General features: G+C 38.1%; 1 protein-coding gene across 1 annotated transcript in view; it reads left to right on the top strand.

Moving 5' to 3' along the window:
* PTK2 (protein tyrosine kinase 2) overlaps positions 1–12058 on the top strand; it is a 342995-nt gene that overhangs the window by 70283 nt on the left and 260654 nt on the right. Inside the window, exon 5 of the mRNA XM_011990150.1 lies at positions 9520–9686. Within this exon, the coding sequence (XP_011845540.1) occupies positions 9520–9686 (167 nt within the window). The remainder of the gene's footprint in view (positions 1–9519; positions 9687–12058) is intronic.

The following is a 12058-nucleotide window of genomic DNA, read 5'->3' as shown; positions in this document are numbered from 1 at the left end:
GAAAGAAAAAGGATTTAAGGCTAAAGTCTTATCTATAAATTTTACATAATTTTTTGTTACCTCTAAATTTTAATATTAGCGAACTATTTCAAATGGATTATTAAAAATATGATAGCCTCTTTTTTTACAAACTCTTTATGAAGCTGGTTAGCTTTTTTGCTTTTTCTGTTTTTTTCTGCTTCTGTGTTTTACTTTTAACTTTATAAACACTGTCATTTAGTGGAAAGGCCTGAAATGAGGGTCCTGCCGTAAGGTTTTTCAGATAATTCATACTGGAAAGAAATCTTGTAGATGTAACTTGATGTAAGGCTTTTAGTGTATATTCTAGTCTTTGTAGATTTCAGATACAATGAATGAGGAAACTCTTCAATAAAACCATTGTATCAGTGCTAATGAACTTCAGAGCATTCATACAGGAGGCAAACCTTTCGAAGATTATGAATTTGACAAGACATTTAGAAAAAATGTTCAAGACTTACATCAGAAAACTCACCTAGGAAAGAGTGTAACAAATGTGCCATGGTTTTAGTATCAAACTTTCTTCATGTAAGGGGATTACTACCATAGAGCCAGTGTCAGTGCAGGCATGTCAGCCTGTAGCCAGTGTTAAAAACTTCCTAGTCATACATTCATATTGTGAAGAAAAATTTACATCCGATGCAAATGCGTAAGTTATCAGAACTCATTTATCAAACTCGTGAATATCAATCTGATCAAATGTATGTGACCACAAACAAGGTGTTTTAGTTCACAGTAATTGGCAAATCATCAGTCAGTGATTTTCAGATTGAGGCAGAAAAATCACAGTTGGCATTGAATTCACCATAGCCTTTCCTGGGATAGCATGAGGTTCTCATGATACTGAGTCACTGTAATGGAAGATTGGATGTTATTCATAACCCACTTCCATTGAATGCTTTAATGCTATAACATTTGAAAATGCAATATCGTAATTGTAAATTAATGAGTGGATTTGCACATCTGAAGAACATAAGAGGTATCAGACAAAGGAGCATTGTGGTTACAGAGTATTGTCAGGAAAGAGAAAAATGGAAGAAACATGACAGCATTTGAAGGCCTGATGACCTTAGAACAGGAAGTGGGGATTGTAGGATTTAGATTGAAGAATTAGATTAGTAAAGAATCTAAGTGTAATTACTTGTCAGAAAGAAACTGACCACTGAATAGCATCAAAGGGGATGCCACACAACTATTTTCTGAAATGATACAACTTCTTGTTATTCAGGTAGTGAATAATTCGATTCAGTCTTAAACTCATAGCTACATTGTCCATTATCGTAGCCATGTGCAGCTGTTGAGCACTTGAATGTGGCTAGTCTGAATTGACATGTGCTATAGTTTAAAAATATATACCACATTTCAAAGAGTAAGAAAACAGAATAAAATATCTCATCAGTGTGTTACGATTACATGTTGAATGGTAATACTTTTGATACAGTAGGTTAACTATATTACTGAAATTGAATTCACCTGTTTATTTTTTACTGTGGCTACTAGACATTTTAAAATTACTTATATGGCTTGCATTATATTTCTGCTGGACAGCTGAGCTCTATAGAAAGCAAATTCTCAGAAAGACTGTTTGGATCAGAAAAACCAAAACCTTTTGAGGAGTTTAAAGATTTGTTTTCACCAAGAATGTCTGGATTTTTGTAACATTTCATTGTAGAGGCTTTCTCGTGCTTCACTTAATAAGTATTAGTGCTTTTACAGTTGTGTGTGCTAATTGTATGTTAATTAATGTTTGGTTGTTGAAAAGATTCACAAGATTTCACTGTTTATAGGCAATGTCCATTACAGCGACAGTAGTAAAATGATACTCATTGAAGTGATCTGGAGATCTTGGGTCCAGGCTTCTTGGCCTTGGACATGATTTTTCTGTAGATGTGAAACCATTACTGGCTTATGTGTAAAGCACCTTGGTATGAGGAAGTGGTAGGGATCTGTGAGAGGGTCACACAAGCATCTCCATCTACATAGCCAAGCTCAACCTGTGGACCTCCCCAGGCGCTGCCAAAATCAGATGCACCTTGTCAGTCCAGTTATTATTACAAAATCTCACTGACAAGCTGGTATATTCTGCCCCTTAAACAGCTCAGGATCCCATGATCACAAACATCACTTATCTTGGCCATAGCTTTGGCCAAGTGTCAGTACTGTGCTTCGGGCAGCCCTAGAGATAAGCGTGGGGTCAATCTAGAACAGCCAAGAGAAACCCAGGCTATACAGTGTTGAATAAGAGCAGTCATCTAGAAACATGGCAGTGATAATTCAGAAAAATAATGACATAAAATTCCAAATTCTACTGGAGAAATCGCCTATTTAGGAGAAAGAATGACATTTACACCAGACTTTTCATCAGCAGTGCTGGATGCAAGAAGATATTGGAACAGTATCTTCAAAGGACTCAGGGAAAATAACGTGTACCTTAGAAGTCTGTATCTGATAAACTGTGAATCAAGATAATGTGAAATGAAGGTATCTGCAGAGAAGTAGTGACATAGAAAGCTAATAGCATGGGCTGTCTTTGAAACAATTAGATGATATAATTCTGCATGGAAAAAAGTGAGCCCAGAAGAAGATACTGTAGCAGGATGCAAGAGACAGTGGTCCATTGTCATACTTGCTGCCTTGTATGCGGTCTTGTACCTCTCTTAATGTCCCCGTAGTCTCTTGAATCTACCACCATGATTTAATCCAACTTTCTGCCTATTCTCCATCTGTCGCCATCCTGTGATTGGTCTCATTCTAGATTTGCAACCTTAGTGCTACCCAGCTGTCAAGCTGTATCCCTCCATCTTGTTCTCTCCTAGACAACCATTTCAAACCTCCTCCACTTTCGTGAACTGCAGCACTTGAAGAAGTCCACACATTTCTATGTGTTCCCTTTCCCCAGCATTTGTACCTCACTTCTCTGTCTTTAAACTTCTTGCTACAAAATAACCACCCAGTGCTCCTGTCAAAGGGTTACCTCATCTTTTAGTCACTTAGATCCATTTGCAATCATCCTTTATTCCTCTTTTGCTCTCAAGCCATATCCAATACATTAGCTAATCCTGTCCACATTATCTTCACAAATATATCCAGAACCTACCCATTTCATATCGCCTCCACTGCTACCTCTTTCTTTGAGCTCCTCTCCAGTAGCTGCCTTAAAATGTCTCCTCCATACATTATGGCATGGTATCCTAACTGACATCTTGTTTCCCTACTTGCTCTCCTTAGTCTGTTGATAACCCAGCAGCCAGAATGATCCTGGAGAGATAAAAGCCGGAGTACTTCACTCCTCCACTCAGAACCTGGTTTCATTTAGTCAACATGATCCTTCGAGAGTCTCACCCATCTCCTCTACCCCATCCCATCGTGCCCTGTCACCTTCTGTCCTAGTCACTCACTTTTTCTTTGTTTCCTGTTTGTCTAACATGCCAATCACTGAATCAGTGATTTGCTTAAAACCCCCCAAGAGCTCCCCATTTCTTCCAGACTAAAAGCCAGATTCCTTTTGTGGCCTACAAGGACCTACAGGATCTGGCTTCTTGCTTGTTCTCACTCTGCCCTTACTAATTCTGCCTCCAGGGACATCCCAGTCTAAGAATGCTCCCTTATGGCTCACCATTTCTGTTCTTCTGTCATTGTTTTATTTTCTTCAGATCATTATTATTGACATTGTCTTGTACTTGATTTGTTTGCTCATTTATTAGCTGTTTTCTTCCCCAACTTCTTAAGTTCTGTGACATCAGGGATCTTTGTACTTCATGGTATTATTGCCAACGTCTTCAACAATGTCTAGCAGGCAAACACCAAGTGCTCAGTAGGTATAGGTATACTTTTGTTGAATGACTATATGGCATCCAAGGCGAAATGGAATATTTCTGACAGAAATATGTTAGGAGAATTGGCCACAGAAGTAGAAAGCCTTAATTGACAACCACAAATATATTGATTTAATAGCCAAAGAGCATGCCTATTCAAAGCGATACGCCACTTTACTGATATCTCTATCAAATCTTTGTACCTAGCTTACTTTTTAAAAAGACATTACAGGGATGAGAACAAATAATTTTATGCCCATACACCAGGCAAGTACTGGGCAAATAGCATATGATGCTGCTTAAGATTGCACCACCATTGAGTTCTTGGACAGTATTCTTATCACATTCAAAACCCCTTAAAATTTTTGTGATTGGTACATCGAATTTTTCTAAATATATAGCCACAGGTTTCAGTACTACTCATGAGCTAGTAGGGAATGGTTGGTAAATCTGAATCTGTAGTAATTGTAAATGGAAAAAAATCAGTTCATGTAGTTGACTAAAATATAGGTGTGTTGGGTTGGATTAATACTAATTACTGTTACCAAGCTGGTAGTGAGAAGACTAGCAATGGGAAGTAACATTGTGTTCAATTTAAAATCATCATTTTGATGGGAATGGGAAAATTTTCAGTGATTTGGGATTCTGCAAGAACAAACTGTGCTATAAACAACTGGTATCTGTAGGGGAAGGGAATTCCTCAGGGAATTTTCCCGGAGTTCGGCCGTAGGGAGGTGCCTGGAGGACTTTTCAGAGCAGTCCAGTGGTCTTCAGTGTTTATTGTTAGGTGTCATCACTGCACACTTCATGTTTAGAAGTGTAAGCTGTTCTTTCTGATAGAGGAGCAGTGAATGTGTATTTTAAAAACATTCAAAAATAATTAATTGATTATTAATAAAAATCAGTTGAACATTGATTATTATGAATTCAAATAGTTTTGATTCTAGAAAGGACTATGAAGGTCTTAGAAAATTAAACTCTTCCTTTACAGGATAGAAAGTATCATCTAGGAAGAAAGCTAGAAAGGAAAGCTTTAAGAAAAAGCATAAAAGCTGTGTTAAGGGGAAGAATCTAAGCTAATAGAGCACGAGAAAGAGAAACATTTTGATTTCAAAATCCTTAGAGATAGTGATTGAGGTAGTGATTTCCCATAGGTAGAATGTTGGCTCCTAAAGATGTCTGCATCCTAATCCCCAGAACCTGTGCAGATGTCCTCTTACGTGGCCAGAGGTACTTTGTAGGCGTGATTAAGGCTACAGACCTGAAGGTGGGGAGATGATGAGTCCTTCACTGCAGTGGGCCTTTTATTACTGTGGTCAGTGGGAGGTGAATATGAAAGAAGGATCAGATGCAACATTGATGGAAGGAGAAGACCATGAGCCAAGGAGTGCAGGTGCCCTGTAGAAGCTGGAAAAGGCAAGCTAAGAGCCTCCAGAAAATAGCACGTCCCTGCTGACATCCTCATTTTAGGCCAGTGAGACCCATTTCGTGCTTGTGATTTACAAAACTAAAAGGTAATGCACTTGTTGTGTTTTAAGCCCCCAAATTTGTGGTGATTTATTACGGAGGTAATAGGGAACTAATACACTGACCGTGGACCATCAAGATAAAAAAGTGCATTCTTTGTCTTAGAAGACTTTTAGAAGGACTCCTAGTTTACTACTGGACCAAGAGGAGGAAATGTACTAGGTGTTGGAGAACAGGATTTGAATTTCTGGATCTTGTTTTTTGATAACCCAGTGATGAAAGCCTCCAAGAAGAATGATAGGAATCCCTTGGTTTTCTAAAGCTGAAGAGTATCTGAAAGAGAAACACAATGAGAAAAAGAAACACTATACTATAGAAGAATCAGTAATGATGATTATATTTGGTAATTCTTAGGAAGCAGTAAGGAGATGAACAGTGTCATCAATGTGTGTTGCTTCAAATATCTCTTCTAGTAATAAATCTGAAAATTAAGTGTGAGGCTATAGCTAAAAATATAAAATATCCCTTTTTGTCCCCTTTTCCCCACAAACCACTTAATATTCATTTGCACATATTCATTGTCATGTCTTTGTCCTGTGAGACTCTAAGACATCTGAGGGTCAGGATTGCATCTTAACCGTTACTGTGTCACTAGCATCATGCATGTAGTGGGCACTTCAGGTGCTCATGAATAAATGAATGAACATTCATGAAAGAATGAACATGGAGGGAAGAGTCATGTAACCTATTTCGAACAGTGGTGAAGGTCATTTGTTTGAAAGTACTATCTCAAAGGTAAGTGGCTAAATGGAACCAAGCAAAATAATAAAAACTTTCAGAAATGAACAAAACTATGGCCTCATCTCACTAGTGAATAATCAGGGAAATTAAACCATCATAACAACGGTAAAATACCTGTGGGAGTTTTTTTGGTCATCAAATTGATCATCCTAAGATTAATTTTACTCATTATTAATGTGAGATAAATGATACTTTGTAACATTATGCATCAAGTATAATTGGTGTAGTTTTGTTGATGGGCAGGAAGTTTGGTTGTACTTATCAAAATGTTTCAGTTAAAGGAAATTTTGCCTGTTTCTATGCAGTGGTCATAAATACTTTTGATGACAGCTAGAAGAATGTTCATAGCAGTATTTTCATTTACACCTTCCTTTCTCCCGCAGAACAAGGAAATCTTTATTCATCAGTAGTAAAATGACCTTGCACATTTAATGTTATGTTCCTGATAAGATACAGGCATGATGTAAACACTGGCTTCTTTTATTTTAACCTTAAAAAGAATTCTTTTACCATGAATGTCTATATGAGAATTTAATCAGAAAAGTTGTGTATTTCTGACACTTGGGATATGAGAGACAGGTTTCAGAGTAGCCAACTGTTGTTTTGTATTTCATAGGACCATATAGGTGTGTCTTCAAAGCCACAATGAGAAATTTAAATTTAATTCTGGTACCTTTAGTGGCATTTTAAACACCCATGTCCTATTATCTTTTTAGAGACAGTCATTTTTATTCTAAATGTATGCGTGTGTGATGTGAAAATGGGGCACTTCCATATGGCAGCACTGTAGAGTTGGTTGAGTATACATTCCTCACTAAATACATAGTTTTCAGAATTATTTGTTGAGTTATCCAGACCAGATATTTAGTTCTCAAAATTACTTAAGTTACTGAGTATATACATTTAGCACCACATATTTAAGCACTTTGTATATTTGTAATGTTTGCCGTTACCCAGAGAAATTTATAAGCTGCTAGAGAATGAGCAGTAGTACAGAGTGCAATATGGATGCGTAATGAGAAAGCAAAAAATGAAACAGAAGGTAATATCTGTGTGTTTATTGCTTTTCACTATTCCATGGAGAGTGAAAATTGAAAGCTGGTTTACTCATGAGGTACTACTGTATGCAAAGGCAGTGTTACTCAAATCCACACTTGAAGTCACTCTCAGTCTCTTCAGGCAGCATGATCAAGTGAATGGAATAAGATTCTCTCTGTTCCATAAAACTCCAAGACAGAAACCTGCCTTTCCCTAACAAATACCACGGTTCTGGGCTAAGCTTCTTTGAGACTGGTTTGCTGCAGGTCTCCTATATGTGTGCTGTGAGTTCAGAGGAGATGAAGTGACTTTTTCATGGGGTCACTACAGAAGGCACCCAGAGAAGCTGGGCTTTTTCTTAGGATGTGAATGGTGACAATTATAAGAAATGATTTGTGTTCCTCACTGCCTTATATTCAACATCAGTTTATGGAATGATAGACCAAGTGACCTGAGGCAGATGTCTAGAGACCAGTGTAGACATTGATCGCAGCTCTAACAAGAGAGAGCTGCCTCTTGAATTGGTAGTAGTAGTGAGTTGTGGAGCAAGGAGACTTACTGACCTGTGCTTTACCAAGGGTAACTAGTGTTGGTGTGTACTAGGTGTTGACCTGGCAGAGCAGGACAGGGAACCAGGAGCTTTGGTGGGAATTTCGCAGAGGTGCTAGCTTCCATCCTTTATAGTTCAGGGATTTGTGTGTTGTCAAGAAGCTGCAGAAGTCACTTCTGAGAGAATTGTTAAAAGGTGCTCCTTTCTCTAGGCAAGTTCCCCACCCCAGAGTACAAGGTTTAAAGACTAGAATGTGGACTCTCTGCCCTCGGCTGTACATCCTTGTGTAGGTAGGGTACTATCATTTACAGTGGCCCTGTCATGAATTCTGGGCCTTGGATCAAAAAGCCAGGAAGAACATTTTATGCTTCTGTCAGTTCCACATAGGAGTATGTAGGCTGTAAGCATCCTTCCTGTCCTGATGAGAATTCATCATCTTTATGAATCTGTCTTTGACTCTTCCAGCCTGGTCTGTTGTTCATGCTTTCTCTCTTGATACCATGTTTACTCCCTTCCTTTGTCCCTCTCTCTGCCACTTCCTGTGCTTGATAAACAACTTCGTACCTGGGATTGAGTTGTCTGAAAGAGAGATTGACTCTACCACTTCATTCATTCAGTGCCCTGGGAGGTCTGCCACATACCAGGTGCCAGTATCGGGAGCCCAGCACAGCAGCACACGTCCCCAGTGTGCATATACTGGGTTTTGGACAGTTTTTGTATATGGTACATGTTATGATTTGTCTTAGATTATGGAGAAGACTGGGGATAATATCCTTTATTATGATCAGCAGCATTGTGCTGTAATAAAGCAATACTTGGTGAGTGCAGGAACTTTTATGTATGTCTTACAAGTTTTATTATAACTTCAATTAATTGCAATTCTAAAAACTAGTGATTATTTTCTTTCATGGACATTTTCATTTTAATATCAGCATCATTTAAAAAAATACTTGTCTTATCACCTAAAAGATTGAGGTCACAGTTGGTTGTGATTTGCATACCCTCATGTAAAGGGCAGCAGATGGTTCTGTCATGTTCCCAAATGAGTCTTCTATACATGCTGCCCACTTAACAACATATTCTCCCATGGCCCTCATACTTAGGTAGGTACAGGGCAAGAGTCAGTTCTAACACTTAACCTGTCCATTGCTCCAGGAGAAATTTCACCATCTCTAAGGAACATTCCCTGATGACCTCATTCAAAGGTGACCTTCTCCTCTGAACTCAAGGGAACACATGTTAGAAGCATTAGATTTGGGAGTATTTTAGATTGTTTCATAATAATTTTTAAAGAGCAAGTAATAAACTGATTAGGCCCTAATTCAAAGAACTTTTCATGTATCTCCAGTGTCACCAGAAACATAGCCTTAAGTGTGTGTTCCTGAATGTATGTTTTTTAAAAAAATGATTATGAATGTTGCAGCCTGGTCTTGAACAGTATGATCTCCCTGTTCTAGAAAGTATAACCCCGTCCTTGGGTCTGGACCTTAGAAAGTAGTAACTGAAAGATAACTGGTGTGCTTTGACAGGTTTGGGGGATGATGATAGTGGAATTGCAGAAATGTATTTTTAAGTTTACATGCCTTGTTAATGACGAAAGGAGATAATCTCTTTATGTTGTCTTTTCTAAAACTTCTCCTTGTTCTTGAAAATACTGTTTCAGAAACAAAGATTCCTAAGTCATTTATTTAACTTGATATTCTCATACAAAGATTTCTGATAATTGACTAAAAGAAATGAATATTGCATTACTTTTTAGCATATAGTTTGCCTTTTTTTTTTTTTTTTTTTCAGTTTATAACAGTCATTCTTGTGGGGGGTATGTTTTAGGGCATCATTCAGAAGATAGTGGACAGTCACAAAGTAAAGCATGTGGCCTGCTATGGATTCCGCCTCAGTCACCTGCGGTCAGAGGAGGTTCACTGGCTTCACGTGGATATGGGCGTCTCCAGTGTGAGGGAGAAGTATGAGCTTGCCCACCCACCAGAGGAGTGGAAGTAAGATACAAACCTGCTTTGGTGTGATGCACACTTGATTTCTTTTGCTTTTTAAAAACATGCACAAGATAACAAATGTATATGTTTAATTTCCACACTGCTTGTCATTACATCTCTGGTATAAATAAAATTGGTTAGTAATTATTAACCAGTGATCTCTTCTAGACCTCTAGTCTAGCTTTTGGATGTTATTAACTATACTTTGAGCCATCTGATTTCAGGCTTCTGTGATGGTCTTTTGCTAGCTGATTTCTCACAGTGCTACTTTGTTTCAACCTTTGCTCCCAGTAAAACTCAAATCCTATATATATATATATTTATATTTTCATCCCTTGTCATCCTTTTATGGAGCAGGAGTTGCTATCACACCTAAATACCTTATTAATGGGCTACATAGCTTGTTTTACTATGCCGTGTAATCTAGAGCGCACCTACAAAGAGTAAGTGTATATTTGATATTCACATGCAATGTTAAAATTAGGAAGTAATGTCTTAGTGACTCCTGTTGAAATGTTAAGGAAAATAAAATTATTTCAGGGCAAATTAAAAGAATTCCCTATAATTGTTCTTTTTCTGGTTCTCCCTAATAATTTTTTTTTTAAACTATTAAGCAACTCAAGATGTTAGTAGGAAATTGTACATCTAAAATACATTTGAGAGAGGTGTAACTTGTAAAAATGGGCTTCTTTTACTAGGGCTCTAATTTTTATAGGTAATGCTACAGAAATAAAGACAATTGTAGATTGAAGAGTGCATTCAAAGGGTCAGTAACTTTGAAGGATCTAGATTAATTAGGGTAGACATTTTAAAAGAAAAACATGTTTAGGTGAATAATTTTTGTTTTTTGAGACAGAGTCTCGCCCTGTCACCCAGTCTGCGGTACGGTGACATGAACATGGCTCACTGCAGCCTCTTGGGCTCAAGCGATTCTCCCACTTCAGCTTCTTGGGTAGCTGGGACTGTAGGCACACACCACCACGCCCAGCTAATTTTTGCATTTTTTGCAGAGATGGGGTTTCAGCATGTTGCCCAGACAGGTCTCAAACTCCTGGGCTCAAACAGTCTGCCCACCTTGGCCTCCCGAAGTGTTGGGATTACAGGTGTGAGCCACCATGCCCAGCCTGAATAAATCTTATGTTGAATAACACCCTACCCCAGTTACAGAGTTCATCAAAGAAATACAGTTGTATTTTCAAATTTGTCAGATAGCTGGTACCGAGTTAACAAAATACTCCTTGAGAATATAGTTTGGTTGGTTCACATCAATGGCTAGAGAAGATTTGACCTCCAGCTATTTAGTCTGTTTAAGCAAGTAAGCATTCCAAAACAAAGGATATGTAAAAGTTAAATTAAAATACCTGCAGGGTTTTTGTTTTGTTTTGTTTTTTGAGATGGGCATCTTGCTGTGTTGCTTGGGCTGGTCTTGAACTCTTTTACTCAGGTGATCCTCCTGTGTCAAGGTACTTATTTAACACAATTATATTATCTTGGTTTATATGGACATGTCAGATGCCGACTTTGTCATAATGAAGTCCTTAGTGCTCAATAAAATGGCCATTGAATCTAAATCTCTTAGTAGATTGTTGTTGTTCTTTTAAGCCAATTTATTTACTTTGTTTCAAGTAAAATTGAATAGGCACTGCTTTACTGACTGGGTCTTGAATCCTCAAAAGGAAGAAAAATTTAGATGGGGTTATATAGAAGTTCTCATAGATTGACCCTACTAGATTAAAGGATGATCAAGATATCGCTCCTCATAATAATACTAATGATGATGATGACATTGATGCCTTGTCATCATGAGTGGCTGAGCCAGGGACTCTGCCATCTGTCTGCTTCTTACACCGGAAAACTTAAATATACATTTCATTTTACTGTTCCCAAACCCTATGAGTTAGAGACTATCGTTGTTCTTATTTTACACATGAAAACAAAATTGATAAACTTTTAGTTACGTAGTTTGTGACACAGCTTTTGATTTGAATTTAGCTGTCTGGATTCATAGTACAGGTTTTTAAAATTAGATTGCCTATCTCAATATAGGAATAATGTTGTCTTAAACACTCTGAAAATGTAGCTAGGCTTTTAAGATTAGTGAAAGTTGGCCGGGCATGGTGGCTCACATCTGCAATCCCAGCACTTTGAAAGGCTGAGGCAGGCAAATCACTTGAGTAGGAGTTCAAGACCAACCTGGCCAACATGGGTGAAACCCTGTCTCTACTAAAAATACACAGATTAGCCAGGGATGGTGATGGGTGCCTGTAATCCCAGCTACATTGGAGGCTGAGGCAGGAGAATCACTTGAACCTGGGAGGTGGAGGTTGCAGTGAGCTGAGATCATGCCATTGCACTCCAGTCTGGATGACAGAGTA

Source organism: Mandrillus leucophaeus, unplaced genomic scaffold (assembly GCF_000951045.1).
Source record: "Mandrillus leucophaeus isolate KB7577 unplaced genomic scaffold, Mleu.le_1.0 Scaffold371, whole genome shotgun sequence".
NCBI lineage: Eukaryota > Metazoa > Chordata > Mammalia > Primates > Cercopithecidae > Mandrillus > Mandrillus leucophaeus.
Note: the sequence above shows the minus strand (reverse complement) of the source record. Positions and strands in the feature narration are given on the sequence as shown.